The sequence below is a fragment of the Apteryx rowi genome, unplaced genomic scaffold, assembly GCF_003343035.1.
Source record: "Apteryx rowi isolate R43461 unplaced genomic scaffold, aptRow1 scaffold_4, whole genome shotgun sequence".
Lineage (NCBI taxonomy): Eukaryota > Metazoa > Chordata > Aves > Apterygiformes > Apterygidae > Apteryx > Apteryx rowi.
In genome coordinates, this window is record NW_020450529.1 from 9,702,982 (window position 1) to 9,727,145 (window position 24,164).

The 24,164-nt window shown below is 43.2% G+C and overlaps 1 protein-coding gene across 1 annotated transcript in view; it reads right to left on the reverse strand.

The window, feature by feature from the left end:
* LOC112970527 (receptor-type tyrosine-protein phosphatase gamma) overlaps positions 1-24,164 on the reverse strand; it is a 149,355-nt gene that overhangs the window by 92,216 nt on the left and 32,975 nt on the right. The window contains exons 4-5 of the mRNA XM_026075013.1: positions 14,235-14,392; positions 9,138-9,330 (exon numbers count right to left, since the gene is read on the reverse strand). Of these exons, the coding sequence (XP_025930798.1) occupies positions 9,138-9,330; positions 14,235-14,392 (351 nt within the window). The remainder of the gene's footprint in view (positions 1-9,137; positions 9,331-14,234; positions 14,393-24,164) is intronic.

The window sequence follows — 24,164 nt, forward strand, 5'->3', positions numbered from 1 at the left end:
CTCAAGCCTGGAGAAAACCTGTTTGCCGCTTGCAGGCAAATGTAGCATGCTAATACAGCCCTAAGTGCTGGCCAGGCCAAGCACACTGCAAAGAATTATTTTCTTCATGTTAAAAACATTCCAATGGGCTGGAACAAACAAAATTAATTTAACAACTTCGCATTCATCTCTCCCATAATTTGATTTCTATGTTGTGTTTGGCTACGTACTCTCCACGAGGCTTTCCTAACTCAAGCCTGACGATAAAGCCTAATCCAAAAGCTCCTGGCAGCTCCATTTCAGAGGGCTGAAAGGAAAAAAAGGGGGCCTATTGTTCAGCAAAAATTAACCACTGGTATTAAGACACACCTATCACTCCAGAAAGGGCATATAAGAGGATATGACAGCTTTTTTTAGCAGCCTAGAAAGAAATGCAAAACCACCCAAACTTTCTGGTATTTATCATGATTTTTGCATATGCTACCTGCAGTTATAAAAAGAGCTATTTAGGGAAGGTTTGAGAGAGCTCAAGAACCGAATTTTGGGTTATTTCTTGTATATCTTCCTCCTGTAGCACAGGTGCCTCATATGATGAATCCAGTGGTACAGGGCTCAGAGGGATCTATAAAATCCTCTAAAAATGTTTTAAGTTAGCTCTTCTGTGCATAAAAATGTCACCACTTTAAAGGCAGTTATTTCTAGCTGCGCTATGCCCTCTTTTGGAAAATCCCACTCTCTCCCTCCTTCTGCCTGTCTCAGCGGTACAAAACTGCTGTTCCTATACGTGCGGTACTGTGGGATATATATCGTGTGATGAAACTCTGACATTTCCCTGCACAGGAAAGCAAGGCGTACGAGAAGTCCCGAATCCCTCATGCTGAGACGGACGGGGATCTTCTGAGGCAATGAGCATGTGGAGGGAGAAAACACATCCGAATCAAGATGCGGTTTTCTTGCTATTTTAAATAGCAACTCGTGAAGCTGCTTGAAGACCTGGGTTGAAGTAGCTCTTGGGAATGCAGATTAACGGGTAAATAGAGAGGAAAGGGGCTGCTGGAGGCAGGTGGGAGCCAGGTGGGAGCCAGGCAGGGACCCGTGGGGCTTTTTACGGGACATGGCTAGCAGGAAAGAGCAGCACCCAGGGCTCTGCCACCAGCCGGACCGAAGCAGAGCCCTGCCCTGAGGGATCTCGCCATAAAACCAGAAGGATGTTTGTGCAAGCCCAACTGAGCCACAAGTTTCCTGGCTGGTTTCAGAAAAGCCTGATAACAGCATCATCGATGCCCGAGCTGTCGGCAAAATCCTGCCCTGAACTCGCTCGGCTCTACGGCCCAGGGAAACCTGCCTGCCAGCAGGACAAAAGCAATGCCATTTTAATCACTAGCAGGGAAACAAAGAAACAGACTTTCAAATACATATATCTATATATACACGCATATTTATTCTTTTTCATTATTAGACCCTCAGAACAAAATAAGTCTTCGCATGGGTGATACTGCAAGGAGAAAACTCACACTTGCTTTAAGCGCCATGCCAACAGTGTCATGGTAAAGGAAGTAATAAAAGTGCCAGATTCAGCTTCCTTACATTGGCGTGACTCAATGGAAATGCCCGAGAACAGAAGGAGCGCCATAAAAAACAATACCATTCTTTTGGCTGTCTGATTCAATCTCTGAGTTCAGCGAGGGCTGCGCTCCCCAAGGATAACAAATAGACTACGAGGATCATACACAGAGACGACACGGGGTTTAATACACAGAAGAGCGCTAAGAGGCACGCTTACCACACTTGCCCCCTCTCCTTTTCCCAAACGCTTGCAGTTCTCTGCCATGCTTTCGCTTACATTGTTAACTTCTTGCAGCGCTTATAAATGACATTATTAATATATAAGGATAATTGCTTTAAAGAGAAGCGTGCATTTTTTCCTTTACCTTTGCCTGCAATTTGCTAGCAGGCATTTGCAGGCTACACGCCATACACGCAAATATTTGTGTTGATCTGCTTCAATCCAGAGGCAGAATGTAGCTAGGAGACAGCCTATTTATCTTCCCTGCTCTTACCTTTCGCTACGCTGCAAACGCACGGGGTCGTTCCTTAAGGTGCGAGGGGCACGGACAGACCCCGTATGTGTTTTATGAGCCCTGTGAAATGACCTCCTGAGCCAACCTGCCCTTGGAGCACTCCTGGCGGAGGGGTTTTGGGAAGCAGAGATTTTGCCCCTTCTGCTGCTGCCCGTTCCCTGAGGGGAATATACAACTAGCATTCGGAGGGCGTTTGATTCCTTCCTGTATGGGTTTCTTTGTAGCATTGGAGTTTCCATGGCATCGCAGCAACAGATCCTGCTTTACTGAAAGGCAGGAACTGTGTGTTTTACTTTGTTGTGCTTCAGCCCAAATATTTCATATGTTCCACAAGTAGCGTTTCTGCAGCGCTGGCCCAAATCAGCCTCGTCCGGTCAAACGCCATGCCGGGCCAGTTGATGCCCGACGAGGATTTACCCTGCAATTTTTGTGTTTATATTATACACACAGAGGAGGTGACTTGTTTAAAAATGTACACCCATGCCCTTATTTGCACAGTATGCCTGACACTCTAGGAGTGACCGAGCCCAGAGCCAGGCATTGCGTCGACAGCAGGAGAAAGCAGGATTTCCTCTGGAAGGAAGTGCCTTTGCAGCAGATGACCCTTTCTGACATCCCGATGAATGGCACTTGCACAGGGCGCTCCTGGGACGCACGGGCACGAGAGCAAGGGGCCGGGCAGGCACCGCATCTGCCACCTGTCTGTGGGATGCCTGGCTCAAAAGGGAAAGCGGCTTCCCTGCCCTGGCTGCCGGAGGCTTTTTCCAATGAGCAGGAGGTGCTGCAGGTAGTCATGGTCCAAGGTACAGTCCCGACTGCAATTAAAACCAGCACCCGCATGGGATAAATCACCAAGTCTCCCCTGCGAGCACTCATTAGCGGCAGCTGTGAACCCAACCCACGTCAAAACTTTCACACTGAAATCCCCTTCTCTTGGTTTGGGCCCTTATAATCTCTAAACAAGTGCAAGCAGTTACTCATTGCTTATTAATGAACCTACCAGCAAGCTATCTGTGGCATTTGGGTAGAGATACACACACTGCTCACAGTATAACCAGGCAAAAGCATCTGCGGGTAAATTCAGAAGCTCGCAGATCACAACCACTATAAGCAAAAATGTGAGGCTTAGGTCAGGTATGTATCATGCTGTTTTGTAGCCAATTCCCTTTCAAAATGGGTCCCTTTTTTTTCCTTTGACCTTAACGCTTTGTCTTGCACCTGGGTGGTTTTCTGTCCCCTCCTGCTTTTCATCCCATGCTCCGAGAGAACCATGTGCACAAGGACCAAGGACTACAGAGCAAGACCCTGATCCGGTACCATACGCTGTCAAAGGAAGGGGAATGGATGTGGGATATCTTCATAACAAAACAAAATCAGAAAGGAAAGCAAGAAAGTCCAGTCACCCAGGGAAACTGAAAAGACGTGTTTAATCTATGAAGAAATTAATCTGCAAAACAGATTCTTCCAACGGACAGGAACAATCAACTGTAATGGAAAACATATGGTAAATTAACTAAAAAAGCTTCTTGCTTATTTGCTTTTTCCCCTAACTAAAGATACTTAAAGAAAATAAGTAGCATCATTTTGTTTTAGCAATTCCAAGTTAAGATGCCAATAACTTACAATTTTAACTTTGCATTTACAATTTTGTTGCTTTGGTTACACTTACTGCCATACAATATTTTGTGGTCATTTAGGTTAGACGAAAATATATAAATGACTTTCTTTAAGAGGAGAACTTGGCTGCCTAATGCTCTTTTTGGACCCCCAGAGAGACCTGGAGGACATGAAGAGACTCCGAGGCTGTTGGGAGAGAGTTCTCATAAAACATGGGCATTTAGAAAGCAAAAACAAATTACTGGGAGTAATAACAAAGGCTATAAATGAGACAAATAACTTGTTTTCATTCAGAAATATTACTGTCAATGCCTCAACTATCTGCCTCAAAATGATGGTGTCACTGCTCTGTGTTTACTCTCCGGAAGAATTCAGATGATTTTGGATAAGGCTAAATTGGAGATGCACTCCAACACAAGGATGTGATGCCATGCAGAAGAGGCAGTACCTTCATAGGAGGCCTTAGTTTCATTTTTGATGTCAGGAGCTGTGAAATAGAGAATCTGAACTAAACTGCTTTGCTTGAGCAGTGCTACACCTTTGACACTAGCTCCACAGTTGGAGCCATGCCTCCAGCGCAAAGCGTGTGGGTGGTAAAATCCAAATAGCTTCTGGATAGTTTTAATAGCATTAAGTTACAATGACGTTCAAACTGCACATTGCCACGTCTTAACAAGGAGCGCTAAGGAAAATGTTTACCTGCAGACTACTAGAGACATGTCCCAGTTGTTGATTTAGAGTCCAAAGCTACGTAAGTTCGACCAGAGTGAATTTATGACTGCTCATTATTTAACTTAGTCGAGGATCATAATTAAAGACGGTACTCTAAGGCGAATTCCCACTGATGGCAAACAGCATCATCTGAGACTCCAGCAAAGAGTAATCAGACACCTTTGGGGAAGTAATCAGGCATCTCTGAAAGAAAACTCTGATGTCAAGAGCCCCTCACACGGGATGCTTGTTTAAATGTCGTGAGGCTTGCAGCACGTTTAATGAGACAGAAAGGTTAAAGCTCTTTTTTTTTCTCCCTCAGAGTTAAAAAATCATAAAGACAAACAATATCTGATGGTCCTAACCAGCAGCAAAATCAGATGGGCAGATATTCTGCTGCACACAGGGTACATCTTGAAACACAGAAATGAAACACCATTCCCTCCTCAGCTTCCTTGCCTGTACTTTTACTGAAACAGTAATGTTTTGTAACTACATCTCTGCTTGATGGGACAACATATGAAAGCCATAAAGAACATACAGAGTTGCAGAGTCAGGTCCTTGGACAGTGTGGTCTCTTATGTAAGGATTCTCTTTACTTGTCCCCTAAGAGCAATGTGCATGATTAAGCTAATAAATAATTAGCAATCACTTTGGCATAGCTGCTTGGAAGCAGCCTACGAAAAGCCAGGAGTGCAATATGTGATGTGACAGAGCAACACGATCCTGAGCCAGAGAGGACAGGCCACATAAAAGAGGAGACAGTTTTAACAGAGATGGTCATGTGCAAAAAATCAAATGCTGCCACTGTCTATTATTTACAGTATCTGGTGAATACCTTAATAATATATTCTCTGTTGTATAAGTCTGCACAGAGAACCTTCAACTTTGAAAAACTTTATATAAATCAGTACTGTAACGATGGTGAGTCTTTTTGATAAATTTAACAGGCCTGATCACCTGCATGACTTAATGGCATGATCCATTGTATATCTTGAATCTTTAGCAAGTTTCCTCCTCTTAAAAATTATTGTTGTCTGATGGGTTATAATCAATCCACCAGTTGCTACTACTACATATCTGAATATTGTACCTCTTGAATGGTATATTTTGAAAATAAGATATTTAAAGATGATCTGTATGGTTTCTTGAAACAGCTCCAGGGTCAACTTAAGAATTAAGCTCAGCTCACGAGCTCTGATTCAGCAAAGGTCTTATGCATATGCTTTCATTTCAGGCGTACAAGCAGTCCTCAAGAGAACTGTTTTAAATCAGCTTTTGCCAACAGAAGGAAGGAATGAGATAATGTAACCAAAGAAAACCTTCTGGCTAAATACTAACACAAAAGAAACACTGGAGTTTTTACTCCCCATCTGAAGGGAAAAATTAGCCCTCCACACTATATCAAATTAACTAAAATATTTTTACCATCTTGTATTCTGATTATTGTAAACTATCTTTAAAAATAGTTTCCCTCTTTAAAAAAAAAAAAAAAGAGGAGGGTAGCTACAAAACAAAAGACTGGTAACATTCATACTGGCTAACAAACTGGATCCAAATTCACTGACAGTTTTAGTTGACCTAAAACAGCCATTCCCAGAAGACATTTTATTTACCAAATGCTACCAGTTATGGGGCTTTGCTAAGGAAATAATCAGAGGTCTTGCATAAAGTGAGAAATAGCTTTCCTGCAACCTATCTGCTGTTTATGCTAGCTGGTCTCAGTTCTGTGACCCCAGATAGCTTTGATATCTAGCAGAAAAGGCATTCCTGTTCAGCGCCCAACTGTTCAGGATACTAAGTTTGTCAATGAACAACTGCATTGCTTTGTACAGATCTGAAATGCACTGTTCACCAGGGGATTCTGAAAATTATTCTGAACATTATGCAAATTGTTCTGGGCACATTTTCCTCCAAAACAAGAAAGGCTTGCATAACGAATGCTACACTGTTTTCTAGATTAGCAGCACTACCCACAGACTTAATAGAGTGTGACAGAAGAAACAAATTGCAAAAATTCACACCGACAAACAAATCCGGACTCCCCCCCCAGAGCTGAAGACCATCACAAACCATACCACCTTGCAGCAAGCAAGAGACACATTTTCTTGACCTTGCCTTCTTCTACAACATACACATCTAAGCACAGGAGGGCATGCAGGAGCCAACATGTGACAGACATTGGTCATACTGCCTAATGCAATGTGGAAAGCATTGAGATGCAACTATGAGGTGTGCAGAGGAATCTGCATAGAATAAATTTGTTATGCTAACACTATATTCTTACATTTGTATGCTAGAAAGCCTGGCTGAGAAGTGCTCTGCGCACTCAGCTTCTCAGTACTTTTGCATGAATGACACTATATAAAGAGGCACTGTATTTACTAGCTGAATAAACAATAGGTTTTGCTTTCACTCAAGTATTATGACTTCAACTCGCTTTATTTATATGTCAGTAGTTCAGAATGTGCAGTGGACCAGGCACATCATCACTGTTCACCTTTGTCAAAGAAGAGGCCAGAAACATCCGAGTTGTTACATCTCTGGAACGGCTATAACTCATCCCTGTAACCTTTGGAGGATACGCTACAATCCGTTTTGTTAGTAACACTGCAGCAACCTATTTATTTTTAAGTTCATAAAAAAAAAAGCACCTATTTTCATTGTCCCCTGGTGTGCACACAACTCAAAAAGTGACAAGTTGACAGAGCTGGTGCAAAAAGACTGGCTGCCCCACCATTAACCTCCTACAGCAAAAGCTCGAGGGAAAAAAACCCACTGACGAGCATCATCCCGAGTCATGTCAGATCACAGGGGGATGCGCGTTCCCCAACTGAAGGACCTCTGTTGAGCACGTTGTAAGCCCAAATTCCCAGGCAGGAACAGGTACAGAGCGTTACGGGACCTGGACTAACCATTTGTGTTGGGAAAGGACCCAGGAGAAGTTTCTCAGCAAACCAGTCCCCAACCACGTAAGGCGTTAAGCGCCCAGGTAGCACGATACCTAAGCAGAGACTGATGTTTACGCACGTCCCTCACTCCAGTGCACTTGGTTTAAGTAAACCATGTGCACTTGGTTGAGTCTGGGCTTAAGGAATCCTTACAGCTCAACAAACAGGAATCTTTCCAGTTACTTCAAGTGCCCCATCGGTATCAACACTTCTCACTCCAAGATTAGCCCACTAACTTCAGACCTCAGTGTTTGTAAAGCTCAGTCATGACTGTGTGTTTCAACTATTACTATGGGTGTGAAAATCACCCAAAGAATTTTAAAATCTTAAAAACCATCCAGTGATGCAAGGAATATTCAGGCATGTGGCCAAAGCAGTAAAACCTTCTTGAATATTACACCACATGTGCCAGAGGTACCTCAGCCGCACTCAAAATAAAAACTAGTCAGTTTTGTCACTTTTAACATAACGTAACCTATTAACTTTCATCACTGCTCTGGGTAAGCAACACATACACAGGATAGATCTGAAAAAATAAATATTGATACATGTTAATGTTAAAACACTGACTGAAAACTGCAGACCAGAGCATCAGAGCATGGTGGGGTCTCTTCATTCCCAAGATCTCCTTCTCACTTCTGATACAAATTCTCTTTCCCAAGGCTGCCTTTAATGAACATGAGGTTTATGTACGTGTATATTATATATATAAAAATAGGCACACTCACAGAATAATGAGCCCTGAGAAATACACTCTTCCAGCACACTCTTGGGAGGGTGAGGCTGCTGAACACAGCTGTTTTCATGATTCACGTCCTCTAAAAACTACATTCGCTGTGCCTGGCCAGGTGAAAATGCCAGGTACAGAAGGGCGGCTTGTAAATCCACTTAGTTGTTTCCTTCTGGCAAACTGCCCCCTCTCCTATACCTCTACCTAGGATTGGTTAAGCACCAAGCACTTCTTGAGCCTCAAGACTGGGAAGCGTACGTCATTCCTCCTCTAGCTATAAATAAAATTCAGTAAAATCAAGGAAAATAAAGGTAGCAAATGATACTTACTTCTAGTCTTATTTTATCCAGTACACATTTCTCTCAGAATTTTTGATGTGTTCCTGTAGCCGGGGCTGTTTGTGCCAGTGCAGCTACTGCCACCTCCTTCCCAAACCCCCTCCATCTAGCTCATTATCCAGCTTCTGACAGAAGCAAGCACCAGCTGCTCTACAGAAAGGCACGTGAAACACTTCAGCAAGACATTATAAAATAACCTGTCTAATATGGAAGAGTTTTTTCCCCAGTCATCATTGCCAAAAGGTTGATACATATGTTGAATGAAAAGGTCAATGGCTCTTCAAAAGCCTTGTTACTGTAAAAATGAAAACCACAACCACATCTGGATACCCTATCCCCATTCAAACACCCACTGAGTCAGTGCTAAACCCTTAAACCAACATTCACACGGGGCCTAAATTTTACCTCTGCCACTGTCCCTCAATGTTTCCTGGGTTTTAGGCATCTCTAAGGGCCTAAGGCCAGTCAGGATAAACAAGGACATAGGTTGAATTGAGACTAACTCATTCTGGGTCTTCATCTCCACAGTATCTTGTGACAGCCAGTTTCACAGGAAACTGTGTGCACACCTAAGATTAGTTAATTTATTGAGATATGCAAACAAAGAATACCTGCATACACTGTGTTATTTCTTTGGTAACTTACAGCTATACTCAACACGATATAATGACAAAGTAGACCAAAAAATATCTCTTGTTATTCAAGTGCAAAATTCATAATCCTAAGCTACCTTTGGAAGCTTCTGTACCGAGTGGGTTTTCCAAGATGTCTGTCATATCGTGGCTCCAAGCATCCTTCACAGCAGACTTCGACACCTTCCTGTCGTTCAGGTTATGCTGCGGTCGGAAGTTATTCCTCAAATACTCCACGGACTTGACATGGTCTTGCTGTTCGGTGGTAAATATGGAATAGAAGGCCTCCAGCTGGTCGTGGCGGGGAAGAGAAAGAACGTTAATTAGAAAAACAATGTGGTGAAATCTGGGTGGCTGATAAGAATGTAAAATGGCAGGAAGTATTGATGCCAAGGCTGATAAATCAAGCAGGAAGTCGGGCTGCCCACTGAAATCACTGCCAACCCTCTTATCTCGGCACAGTGTTTATCCTGCCGAACAGCAGAGAAGGCCTTCGAGCAGCCCACGCAAGCCAGTCCTGGGCAAGGAAACGCTTGCCCTTAGACCCCTTGTCTGGAAGGATTTTGCATGTGACACAGTCCCACCAAAACCTCTCTCTGCTGGCATCGTTTTGTTTCACGGTATCGTGCCAAAAAGTGCTTCCAGGCCCTTCCACCCCAGAGCATTCTGCAGGACCGGACAACGCTGCATCTCTGAATACCTTACGCTAATACGCTCAGTGGCCAGGCTAAGCTTCGTGGATGGACCTTGCAGTGTTTGCACAGSAAGGTCACTGTAGTTACCCCAGCTGTACAGGATGGGCACCCAAACCCACACCCTGAGTTGCCACCAGCAGGTCACTAACCGAGCGGAGCAACCTCGCAACTCCTTGCTCCAAGTGCCCTGATCCCCCTCCAAGACACCACTCCTCTGATACCTAACTACAAGGGGAGGAAATAATAACACAAAATGAATGTATTTAGGCACAGTGAGCATAAAGTCCTCTGGGAAAGGAAGCTGATGTTTCCTCTGCTGGATGCAGGTCTGAGCTATTTTTAATAAAATGTATTAACCTGTACGAAAGAACTGTAATTGGAAAACTCTCCTGTTACTTCATATCCTAATATTTCTTAGTATTTCTTAGAAAGAAATTTCTACCAAACTAAGGTGAAAATATTTTCAGCTAATGTTGTTCTCGCAACTATCAAGGTCAGCATAGCATTTAGTGATAGCTTGTCATCATTCAGGTCAAGAACTAGAATTAGTTGTGTCGCTGTTAGAAAGGCCAAGCAAGACAGAGTAGAGGAGGATTCAACCCTGGTCTTATTTACATCAACAGTAATTACATACATCCATGGTATGGATTTCAAGGAGTACAGGATCTGGCCCAAGACTTTAAAAAGGGAGTGGAGTTGCACTCATAACTTAAAGATGGGTCACAGTTTGAAGGCTACACACTTTTCATTAAGTGCATCTGCTCTGAAAGCTACAGAGGAGAGTGTGAGTGTCCTGAAACTGGGAAAAATTACACTGCCAGCCACATTGTAGCCTCAACTGATAGCGCTGATAAAAATAATCAAAGGAAAGTGTAACAGAGCAGCTAAGCATCCTCCACTGAACCAAGAGGCACTCACCACCATTATTTAATTTCCCTTCAAATCAGAAAATTGAAACACCCCTTCTGCTGCTGCTGCCCAGCTTGCCCGTTTTGCTGGGCTTGACGATGCTAGGTACTCAGCTGAAATCTGTCAAACTTCTCTGACCTGCAGGACAGGAGAGAGCTAATTTTTACACATTTCAGTTCAACACTAAGCCCCCCTGAGGCAAGGTGGTGTGCTGGACCGGCTAGCAGAGATACGTATGGGAATGATATCCCTGGGAGCAGCATGCAGCTAAGGGGAGAGTGCAAAGGGGTGGAGTACACAGCTCAGATCCTCAGTTTGGCAGTTCTGCCCTAAAACACAAAACCAAGGGAGCTGCGAGTTCTGCAAGAGGCCGCTTCTTCCCCTAAAATCATCACCGGGATAGCAGAGAACAACCCAGGCTGGAGCATCTTCAGCAGCAGCTTCCTCTAATCGCCACAACTGCTCTTGCTGTACAAGCAGGGAAACTGAGGCAAAGGGAGGGCAAGCGGCCRACGGAGAGGGGTAATGGTCACCGGCCAGCACCGCTGCCTGACAACCTTTTCCTAAGTGTTAGCATGAGGCATGCAGAAGTGTTGACAGAGGGGTTTAAAAAAAAGGGGGGGAAAGGACTGTTTTCCTACACTTTTGTCTTAAGAAAGAAACCAGATGATCCAGCTGCCCCCTATGCTCTTCTATGCCCTTCCATGAAGAACAGATCCAGACTCTGCAAAGATTTACCTAGCTGTTTCACTTCATGCACTGGGAGTAGTTTTGATGAAGCCAGCTGACAAGGCTTAAAGTTACTCTATATAAGCTCAAGAACTTGGGTAGCAACTGCTCCTCTGCAGTCAAGTCTCTAGGCTTGTATTTCGATGATGTTAATTGAATTTTTAAACGTTCAGAGAGAACTTTTAAAATATTTTCTTCTGCCATGCTACCTTGGGGAGGTGTAATTGTATTTTAACTACTGCCACTTCAGATGTGATTTTTAACCTTCCCTTTTTTAATGTGTTGAAGTGTGTATAAATCATTTCAACTTCATTTTTTTTATAAAAATATTATCTACCACAAATGAGAAATTAATTGATCCATAGCTGCCAGGAAAAAAAAAAAAAAATCCAAGAGCTACATTCAAGGAGCTACATTCATGCTCTTTAAGGAGTATGAGAGCTCCTGTTCAGAAGAAGTGAAAAGCTGTTAAAATGCTATTGTAGATACAGGGAACCTGATCTAAAACTTCAAGTCATGTAATTACAAACTATTAAAGCCTGATGCGCACAGTTTTCTAAGGGTTGGATACATAAATGGCAATTAAAAATACTGAAACTGTTACAAGCACAATGAGATACTCTGAGGTACGCATTACACGAGATAATGCCACGCTTTGGGTCATTGAATGCACTTAGCTTTACAATGCATCTGCAGGGTGACRCGGCTCGTCCTGTTTTGTTGTCTAATTATTGGGAGAGATGACGATGATGGAGCACTGAGAATCAAACAGAGAAGCCTCCACAAATGGACCACTTCAGCACTGTCCCTTTTACAGCAAGGTATTTTGCACAGAAGCAAGGATTTAATTGGAACAGCAACAAAGCTTAAATAATATCACTTTCCTCCTCTGGGATTACAGACCGCTTCACAGGGTTTGCGATAAAGAAGGTTAAACTATGGCAATGGATTATACTGCACTGTTTCTGTTACAAGAACAAACAATAATCATAGCAGTGGCAGGGTGGCAGCCTCTTAAAATACACTCATCTTGAGCTGCCAAGGGGAAGAATACTATTATTTATTCCACATTTGTTGTAGTATCAATGAATGGCTGTCTCTGCACAGAACTCCCAGCCCTTCAACCACACATGCCTGCCCAAAGCAGCACAACTCCAAATTTTCAAGGCTGAACTTGGCACAGTGACTACTGTGCAGCACAGGAAAGAAGCTATGCCGGGATAAAGCACCTTTATAGCATTACAAGGATGTCCATAGCTGGTATTTACCAGTTTATTGGCATTTATTAAAAAAGTTTAAAAAAAAAAAAAAAAGATGTCTGAACCTGACATGTATACACGGTATAAAACTGAATGTGGGTCAGAGCAACCCAGTGATAATAAACTACTTAACAGTACACTTATTGATTTGTGGACAGTGAAAAGCCTGAAGGGATTGCAATATACTGTAGGCAAGGACAGAATTCAAAATGATCTTGAGAATCGGAGAAACAGCCTGAAAAACACAAAGGATCCGATTCAACCAGGACATGTGCAAAGTCTCCTGCTTAGGCCAGAACTGTCGCCTGCATGAAGACACGGCGTGAAACAGCCGTGCTAGCCACCGCGCTGCGGAAACGCATCTCGGGAAAGGGCTCTTGCTGACCACCAGCCGGCCAGGGGTAACCACATCACGCTTTCGTGAAAAGGGCAAAACAAAACAAACATCTTCAAAGCATGAGAAAAAGGACTGGAGCAGGAGCAGGGTAATCTCCTTCCACCCTTTCGAAACCTTTGAGGAGCAGCAGCAGCTGTCAGTAATCCCACCCGCGGCACCAAGGCCACCCTTGGGTGGGTGGGTGGCCTTGGTGGACACCTCTCGAGAGCCCTTCCCAGCCTCCGGGGGCTCAGCAACAGCGCAGGAGCACCGGAGCCGTCCAATGTGTGAAGTATTTTGCAATACTTCCAACACAGAACATGATTTCACCAACTCGGTGCCACGTGCCAGAGCTGATCAGAGCAGGAACTGACTTTTTACTTATACAGGAACTCATTCTTCATGGCGCTGATCCTCAGCTGTGGTACTCGCGCTACTTTAATAAAGTTAACAGCTAAGAAATGATCACTGATTATTTGATGCCTTCTCTCTGTCTCCAACACCATCTAGTGAACTATTCACTGAAGTTTCACAGAATTAGTTTATTTTAAAAGTTTGTTTTCGACGGCTCAAGTCAAACAAATAAAAGGAAAGACTAATATCAGTGGGATGACTTTCTAAAGACGACAACCTTAAAACATCAAAAATGCACTCAACTGGTAAACATCCGACTACATCTATCCATTACTTTATTGGGAGCATTCTTCTCCAGACAAATCCCAGACATTGTCTCTATTTGCATTAAAAGCTGTTACGTGCTAATTTTAAAGATTTGTGCACCAGCTCTCTAAGCACATAATGGCAGCTTTGCTGTGTTACAAAAACAGTTAAGCATGGAGAATTAATGGAAACACATCTTTTCTAATGTAATTAGTTCAAATTACTAAATCTGAGCAGAACTGAAATCACTTACTTTACTTTCAAAAGAAAGTTTCAATTCAAAAGAATAAAAAGGAACTCCATGCAAATATTTATACCACAGCTTAATTTAATCTTAAACAATACCAAATAAATCACTGAAAGGAAACAGGGTTTCATGTTGTACTGTCTTCTTAAGACTGATGGCTCGCGTTCAGAAACAATATTACTTAAGAAAAAAAACCCATCAACACTTCCTTTTTTGTCAACAGAAACATTTTCGCTCTCAACATTACGGCGTCGGTTTTTGAGAACGCCGCCTTAAGAGGGCAAATCACGAGACGACCCTCGCTAACAAAAAAAACGCACCTGATGGTAAGAAATGGGGACGGGCTTCCGGAAAACTATCCACTCGACGATCTCGCTGCAGGGGGGGGTCGTCAGGGAGCCCGCGTAGCGGTAGTAACTCCCCAGCGACGTCGGCAGCAGGTCTCTCAGCACAAAGGGATCCAGAAAGGTCTCCTTCTCTGCGGGGAAGATTGACAAGCAAAATTACACTTGTTTTTTTTTCCCCCAAAACGTGTCTTTAAAACAGACTTCACATTGATAGGCAGCCTAACAACGTGTAATGGCAACAACATATTTTATCGTATGTATGTATATATATAAGGATATATGAAGACACCCTATCAGGAAGGCTCTGTACGAGGCGCTACGGTGAATATTAAAAGAGCAGCCAGGACGCTAGTCAGTCCTATACCCCACGTGTAGGTTGCTACTGAGAAAGCGTACAGGTGCGAAACGCCCTCCTTATCCCACCGGTTTGCACTGGCGCGGCAGTAACAGCGCTTTGAGCGGTTTCAGCGCTCAGGAGATGGTTCTTCAGCTTGACGGCAGCGGGCGTTCGCCGAGCTCCCGCGGGATGGAGCTGGGCGCCGCTCGCTGCCGCCGACCGAGGGCACCAGGAATTGCAGCCGTCCCCTCGGTAAAACCCGCTGCCTCTTCTCTCCGGTCCAAGAGGCACCAGCAAGAAGGTCCTTGCTTGGGTCCAACCTTTTTGGGGAGGAACTCGGTCCTCTTGGCCAACCTGAAACGCAAAGCCGAGCACTGGCAGCATTTAGCTTCAAGTAACAGTGACAAGCTGGTAATATTTAACTCTGTGAAGATAAATAAATAAACGAAAGGAGGGAAGAGCTGCAGGCAAGACGATTTCCCTGCCATCCCCAAGCGTTTATCCTCTGCAATTTATGTTGGCTCCCAGGYGGCGGCAGCTCCTTCTCGCCTTGTGCCGAGGTGCTCCCTGCCCGCGGGCGCGCTGACCAGCGAGGCTCTCCCGCACATCTCCATTCCTCGCTTTCTATACTCTTCGTGCCTCACGCAAAATTTAGGGTAGCAGGAAGGCTTCTCCCTCCGTCTCATCCGAGCTGCTAAGCAAGTCAGCTCCCCCGCAGCTGGAGAGAGAAGCAGGGCGGCTGGTGATGGACACGCGCCCCGGCCAAGGCAGGAGGGAGAGRAAAAGGGCGAAGTCTGCAGAATTCACCTTCCCGGCATCCCACAGGTTTCTAGAAGTCTCGACCAAACCAGGAGCTTTGCCTATACCTCTGAGCAGGACTCTGCTAATCACGGGCATTTTCTTCCTGCTGCTGCAAGGTGCAAATGTAGGATGCACTTCAGACATCATCTGTCCTTCTGCGTAATGCCAGCAGTGGGCAATGCGCTCGTAGCTGTAGTTTTTCCAAAACATGAATAATTCTATTGAAGTCGAAGTATATATTGTAACAGAACACTGCCGTCTCTTCATTAACGATTTCTTTCTGCCTAATGCAAGCAGGTATCAACTGCTTTCCACCCTCAATAACGAAGGAAACAAAAAATAAAACATATTTTTTCCTTTCCATAACACACATTTGGTAAAAAAATCCTGTGCTTATACATTAAATGGTAAAATACATGATTCGCCAAAGTTCAAAGAGATTCTAATCAAGAAGTCATAATCACAGCAAAAGGTCGTATTTAATTTGATTTCCTGTTTAAAACCAATTGGCTCATTTTTATACAGGAAAAATTGGTTAGAAAAACTGCAAACTCAGTTACGGGGCTTGATTTTGAAATTCTGCACATATACCTCTTCACAACAAAACGACATAACTTTTCTATTTAAGAAACTTTCCCTTTATATACGGAAATCATGCACACTATATTGTTATGAATCTGAAAGGGTATTTGAACTTGCAAATATACCTGTTCTCATTAACAGCCAATGACTATAAATGGAATTGATGGGAGACATATGCACATTTTTAAAAGAGCTTTCTCCTTATATCCATGCTAATTGGGATATTTAAAACATAATGCTTCAGTTCTAATTAACAATTAAACTATTTTTAACTACTATAACCTTTTACTTAGAACTACGAAAACACTTAAGATGCTGGACAAACCCATTCCATGAAAAACCTGGAGTATGGAGTATCCCTTTATCAAAGGATGACAGGAAAGCAAAGCTCATTTTATACTTTCAAGGATTTTTGTGCCATATGCTGACAATATTATATTTTAATAATTAATTGTTCATCAAAGGAAAAGATGAAGAACAGGGATGCTAAATTCAAAGTTATTCAAATTGCAAAAATGAATAATGCATGACTTTTATATTAAATACACACTGTATTAAGTAGTCTACATTTCATCCAACTCTGTCTTTCATTTTTAAACATTTTGAACTACAATATGAATAATCAACCAAGGGAAGCTTATTTAGACAGAGAAATACCTTATCTGAATGCAAACTGGAAGTATCCGACTATGATTAAATTTTGGTTATCAATTAGGGAGGTTTTTTTCCTAAGCATTTGGAAAGTCATAGCTSGCTTTGAAAGAGAATATTTCTTGAGGAAAAAGTAGCTTTGCTAATACACAGTTTAAGTAGGGCAGGGTGTACCCTATCTAATTTTTCATGGCTACAAGCAACGCTGTAGGTTTTCATTAATGAATTTCAAAGATTAAAATAAAAAATACATGTAATTGGATTAAAATGACTATTAAAATAGATGATAATCAATTAATTATGCTTTAATAAGCTAATACTTCTGCAAACAGTTCATTCATTTGTATCATTTCCATCTAGATGCATGGTGCAGAGTTTCAGAAACTGAAGTGTCAAACAGTTCTTTACGTGAAGCTTAAAGAAAAAGTGACTTAGAAATTCAGAAGTCTACCTCCCATATCCTTCAAGATCATATAGAAACAGTAAATGCAATGAGGTTGTGCTCCTAAGAGCCTGAGCCGCTTCTGAAAAAGGGACTTTAAAGTCATGTAGTTACTTTAAAAAATTTGATCTTAAGTCAAAATAGCTTATTATTCTTGGTAAATCTGTAAGAACCATTTGCAAAACAGGCAACAGCATTCACTGAATATGCTAGACATATATGTGTATATACACATATGTATATATGTATATACACATATGTATGTGTATTTAGATATATAACTCCTATTATATGGGAAAGAACAAGGTTGGCAAAAAGCATCCAACCTTTCCCCCTGCCTTCTACAGCCAGCTCCCATTTCTCGTTCTCATGCTTGGCACTGCACTGGGTTGTGTCCAGGAGACCGGGAACAGACTGAGCAGGGTGAAGAGCAGGGAGAAACAGCGCCTGGCCAACGCTGGGAACTACGCAATCCGCCGTGTCGGGAGAATTAAAACAAATAACAAGACGCTACTTTGCTGACAGGTCCTGCAAAGACAACTGGCAGATAAAAAAAAGCAATAAAATGCACCAGTGAAAACGTGTGTGCACCTGCAGATATCTGTGAACCGCCTCAGTGAATACTCCAAGCCGCCCCGCGAGCCAGCTATTACCTCCTGCACTGCCCACCAGCGCCCTACATCTAAGCGGTCCCTCCTGCTGCTCCTAGTCCGGCTCCCTTCCCCGTACCACAATACGGACGTGTGCCCAAGCAGGAAAACAAGCAATCAGGAAGTCGGAGCCACTGAGACCGGGGCTAACGAAAGGCCCTCCAAGCAGCAAGCGTTCTTTTGAGAAAGCAACAGTAAACCTGTTTCTGCGGCCACCGCATTCAGGCAAAGCAGAAAAGAGGCACCTGAAATGTCCACCGAAATGCCCCAACGCAGCACGGCCCGTTTGATCGACTAAACGAGGTTCTTTCTTTAAAGCACCATGGCCTCTAAAAAAATGTTCGCTCTAATATTTCCAAAGGCAAAATTAATGAGGAGCACTGATTCATTGTTGACAATTAAGACAACGAATGTGACATTTAAACTACTGACTGTTCTACAGCATAAAAGGACAATACGGTATTTTTGACTCTTACATTCACAAAAGAGAGAATTAACATAGCCAGCTGGTAACGTATTTGACCTTCTGATGCAACATTCATGTCCATCGCTTGATCTTTCTTCTATAACAGCAAAGTGAAAGGTTATTGGGGAATTTGGAAGGAAAGCACACGAGCAAACAGCATGTTCTAGTTCCATGTTTTTCTGCAAGCCAGTATGAAAACTTGCATTTCATTCTCTATTTTTAGACTAATACTGTAGAAAAGATATATTTCTATGGCATATGCAAACTCCCTTTTGCAAACTGAGGCGTAGAAACAGAACATAAAAATGTAGGACTAAACAACTTAAGACAGTACTGGATGAACAAGTATCTGCTTCAACAGCTTCCAAAATTCTACTTGCCTCCCAAAGAAATAATCTTTATTTTTTCAGTTCTTTCTTTACCATCAGCTACCTTATAATAATGGTCAGTATATTCTTTGTTTGGGCCAATAATTCTCCTACTATTTTGCAGAGGTGCATGGGACCAAGGGCCATTTTTTGTACAACTAACCTAAAGTCAAAGCAATCGTAGGCATGTTTTAAAGAGCTGACCTATTCACACACAGTTTGTCAAGGCATCACCACAAGATGTGAACTAATATTGAATTGTGCACAATAGCTTTGCCAGCAGAGGACAAACCAGATCTTAAAACAGGTATTTACAGCTGATCTCCACCAACTACTGCATTTTTTGCAACCTGATATCAAGAAGTATTTTATTGCAAGAGTCATCAGTTGAATGTTCAACTTCAAGGACAGATTTGCTAAAAATAAATTATGGTAACATGCTGGATAAAGATAGCACTGTATTTTATCCCAACCACTGTGGGGTAAGAAGGTTCTTGAGATATGTAGGTAAACAGCATCACAACTATCTGTGATCAAAACCCTTCTCAAATCTACCAGAAACTTGGATCAGAGATCACAAGAAAACAGCTATATGCCAAGTCCATTTATATCTCATGAAATGCTTTGGGACTTTCATCATGCATTTCTGCAAGAAAACAGGAACTTGGCTGGATTGAAAACAGTATCTTAGAATGAGCTTAGTTCCAAAATTAATGTATCTGCAATGCCTGATAGGTGGAAACGCTACCCAGCTACACTTTGAATAACTGAAATCTGCAATACCAATATATGAAGAGCTTTGAAAGTCTCCCAGATTTGTTAAACAATGTTACTGCCAATTTCATTTCCACAATGAGCCAAGTCATTCTAAAGCTTCTGCATTCAAACATTTAAAAACAAACACGCAAAAATAATCAAAAGGACACCATGCCGCACACCCACTGAGCCAGACCTTCCCAGATAAAGCAGGCTGCACACCAGAGAGGAAGCAGATTCACTGTAGTGATTTTAAAGATGCAATTACAAATATTATATGTTATTTTAACTAAAAAGATGTTCAAATGAGTACTTGCTGGGTAAATCCAGCATGAAGAGCAGTTTTTGACAGTCCTCTGTACGCAGTGTAATTCAGGTCATTTATTGTGTAATTATTATTCTCACTTTATTTATTTTTTTTAAAGACTAGAGCCTCAGCTGAGCAATGTAAGGAGCTGTAAGGACACAGAAAGCACTGCATGGTGGGGAGGAAGGGAATGAGATAACAACACAGTCCTTACGTGGGGAGCCTGCAGTCTAATTTAATCTGAGACAAGCAGTGAGCAGTACAAAGAACAGGAGGAAAGAGAAAAAAGGCAAGTCTCCCAAGAGAAAAAAATTTGAGTTGAAAATTTGCATGCCAGGTGTCTCTCTCAAGCTTAATTTCTCTCCCTCCCTCGCTTGAAACAGTTTAAGAGGAAAAAGGTTCAGCTTGGGTGGGGGAGGAAGGGGGGCTTAACCCTTTATAAAGAAGTAAAAAAAATACTTCTGAGGCTTTAATGCTTAAATAGTGGTGATGCAGGGCTTGGCACAGCACGCTGCTGCCGTTCTGGGCTGGGATGAGACTGTGCTGGGTTTTGTAAAATCTAGCCTGAGGCGGAGGTACGTGCAGAGAGGAGGCTGGAGGGACAAGGAAACRGGGGGGAGCTGCTGAAGAAATAAAGAAGGGGCACCAGCGGTAGGAAAAAGCAATCGAGACAAGGAGTTCAGAGGGAAGAAGGATCCCAGGAACAAGTAGGGACGACAGGATGGGCAGGGTGAAGCACAGCAGATACGACCGGGGCAGCGCGTGCCATTAACATCCCCTCTGGGCGGGTCAGTGCTCAGCTCCAGGTTCGCAGAGCTCGCCACCCCTCTCTTCTCAGCCCTCAGCCACCAAACCCACCAGCGCAGCACCCCGCTCCTTCCCCCAAGGTGCTTTGCTCACAGTCACGAGCAACCTAAATTCAGTCATTTCTTAACTTTGGAGTTCTCACCTTTGCAATCGTCTTTTTGTTAGTTTAACTTAAGTTTTTCTGTGCAATTTGTTAATTACAGTCACCTTGCTGGTCTGTACTTAGCCGTGACCAGCGCTGCTTTCTGCGGAACAGACAGGTGAAGGACCGGAGATTTCTGACGCATCCATCACTTATACTTTTAAACATCGCAGGCCCCCTGCAGCTATGCACAGAGCTGCCCTATATAAAGGTGTGAACTTATCACCTCTGCTCGCATCTTCATTTCCCACCTCCCGCCTCCTCCCTTTTGCTCCGTAGCGATCGTGTCCTGGCCCCTTTCGCACTGCTACTCTGCCTGTGAACATGAGAACAGAGCAGAAAACAAAAGAATATATCCAGATCATCCCCGAGGAAAAAAAGAAAATGCTCTTCCACATTTCATTCTTGGCTTAACACATCGTGCCGCTCTCCCTTTGATGCTCTTCCTTGATCCAAACCGGGCTTTCGCCTTCTTCAAAGTTTTACTTTAAAAGACAAGGTCCCACGATGGTACATCTCACCCTCGCCCCTTTTCCACCACCTTTCTTCTCTACAACCCCTCGATATGTGGTGCAGGAAGCAAACAGCTTGTCAGGTGGTGTTATGGTTCAAGTCAAAAACAAAAGAAAAAACCTGTCATGCTGCTAATGGTGTTTTCTTGCTATTATGCCTTCTGGTGTGATAGATCCACAGGGTAACTAACACTGTCTGGATCGCTTCCTTTTTAGTGCTGATTTATTTTAACAGGTTATTCACTGCCTTTTTGCCTAGGACAACTGTAGGGATGCGCAACATATTTATTCTCTATCTTTTTTGCTGCTAGAGCAATTCTTTTCCCACTTTATTTCGGCACCGTCTCCTCATCAGCCCCTGACACGCTGGTGGTCACCACCAATTTGCTGATACGCCTCTCCCATCTCTAGGGAGACCCAAGATCATTCTCTGCTCCATGCTGAGCTTAAGTTATGGCCCTTTAATAATACAAAGGCAGAGAAAAAAGGCAAGACATTTTCCAAACTCCCTTTTTAAATAAGCAAAGGTTCCTCTGTTCCCCTCACTCCACCCCACGTTAGCAAGCAACAGATGCAAGTGATTCACTTTGTACCTAAGCTTTTGATCTGGCTGCACTTTGATTTTCTGTACTCGGTTTTGACAAGAAAGGGAATGAGCGCCCCATTTTTGAGACATTAATAGCGGCTTCTCTGCAGTGGTAATTTATTTGTGCTTTACTGATAACTTTCTGCTGATCAGTGGAGATTCCTGGTGACAGATGCAGAGAACAGGACAGTGCAGCAAACCAGGGCTTGCCTTCGCTGCAAAACATTTCACATGGGCCTGGGCTGGTGCGCGCTGCTGTTCCTTTTGATAATTTTTTGCCAGCATGGCAAACCAGGACTGAAGGGAGCACACATGCACCCACATTTGGGAGAGGGAAAGTGCTGCAGAGTCACCAGCACCAGGTGTCCCCTTCAGGGGAGAGAATGTCATTTCAGAGGACTGGCCTCAGGGAAGGGGACTGTCATTTTAATGCCTTTCAGGCAGCTAGTAAGACCAAGGGAAAACCATCTCTAGGAGGCTTACATACAAAACAGTGCTAAAAAGGGCAAGTCAAAGACAGCGGAGGTGGGAAAAAGCAGTGTTTCTCTGCAATAGCTCCCTTTTGCTAGGTGTTCCTCCGAGATCTTGCTGAAGAATACGGTGGACAAAAGCTTCTGTAGCCATTTGAATGCAAATCAGCTGTAAAAGGCATAACCTGGTATTTAGGCTCCCGCAAGGGCACACACTATTTCCGAGGTCCTGGGAGCCTCCTCCATGCCTGTAGGACTGGACTGGCTTCTTCGGGAGCTGAGCTCCTCACTGCACTCGCGGTGGCACCAAAGCGGAGGCAGAAGAGGCCAATTTGCAGCACCACAACAAGGCGCCTTTACAATGCGCTGCAAGGGTGGACGCTGGCATTTGGGACCACTGACGTGCGATGTGAACGTACCGCTCGGCAGGAAGATGTGGGGCAAACCTGAAAGCGTCATCGTTGCTCCACAACGTTGTTAGGATGTTTGGCACACCGCTGCTTTTCCTTTCAGCTAAGAAACTTTAAATGGTTGTTCTTGTAAAATTAAGCTTAATGTGACATTAAGATTCTAGAAAATTAGTCCTGGAGATGAGGAAATAGAGTGAATTCTGAGTAGCGACTAAGCCAGTATTGATTTTTATGCGCATGTTTCTCTATCATTGTTACTAAGCTGGTGACACTGTGAAGGGCACAATTATTTATGTTCCATCAAATTAGTGAGTAATTCAAATCCCTGACGAAATCTCAAGCAAAAATTGCTTTCCCTGCCACAGAAAGTCTTTCTGACATTTAAATTGTTCACTTACCCCTGGAAGGGTATTTAAAAAATAGGAGAACTTCACAGAAAAAATAGAAAACTATACAAGAAAAAGGAAAAACCGCATCACCACTCATCAGCACCATCCCTATATGTAACTGAGAATTAACTAAGCAAGGAAACTCTGTGGGCTGGAGGGAAAGAGACAGAAAAAACAAGGAAATCTTACTTAAATAGGCATGTTGGGATGAGGAGCACAGGAGGAATGGAGCCCAGGGGCTGGTGGTCTCTCCAGCCAGCAGAGGACATACAAACATGGTCTAATTTAAAAGCAACATGACCATTTCAGCATTACGTATTCTTGATTTTTACCTTATAGGTGTGTGCCTCTGTACTGCGATGAGTATCTACAGATAATGTGGGCATGGAAATATCACAAAATGCAGAGAGACTTAAGGTTTCCATTTTGCCCTTCTCCATCTTCTTTTCTTGGGCCCTTGCTTGACCCTGGTGCAACACGCTCCTCTCCCTTCCTTCCCTCCTGACCACACTGTCCAAAAGACACAAGACTTTTCCACTGTATTTCAGCCAAAAGTCCGTGCTCCCTTGGCATCCCCCTCAAACGCAGCCAAACGGATGGCAGGAAGGGCCTTTTCAGACAAATTCGTAAAACTGTGCTCATACACGATGCAAGCAAACTACATCAAGAAAAGAAAGGAGGGCGTCTGGAAAAAAAGCTCACGTCTTTACTATTATTCTACATACTAACATTAAAAAAAGAGATACAACATTAGAGTTTTTCACTGATGTGTTCCATCAATATTTAAGTTAAAGGGAAYAGCTTCTTTGAACAACTGCTTTGTAGGAGGAAATTCCCTTATTTAACTCACCAAAAAAAGCCGCAGAAAAGGCCTTTAATCAGGCCCTTTGAAACAGGAAGGAAAGCAAGATTTTCCTCTTTTTCTTCCTTAATGTTTTTAAAAGGAAACAAGCTATTGAAATATATCAAGCCATTTCCTTTACTTGAAACACTAGTAGCCTTCTGTGCATTGTGAGCAAAACAAAAATAAACGCCTTTTATCCACCCAGATTTCGCTGCGGGTAGGCAGCTCCAAGACGGACTAATCATTATATGGTCAGGGAATCACAACCTCGGGACCGTGTCGCATCCTCCCCAAACAATTATTTTGGGGAACGGAATAATCTTACTAGGCACCGGGGTGATTACACGCTAGCGGCTATTTCAGCTGCTGCAGAGAGGAGCAAG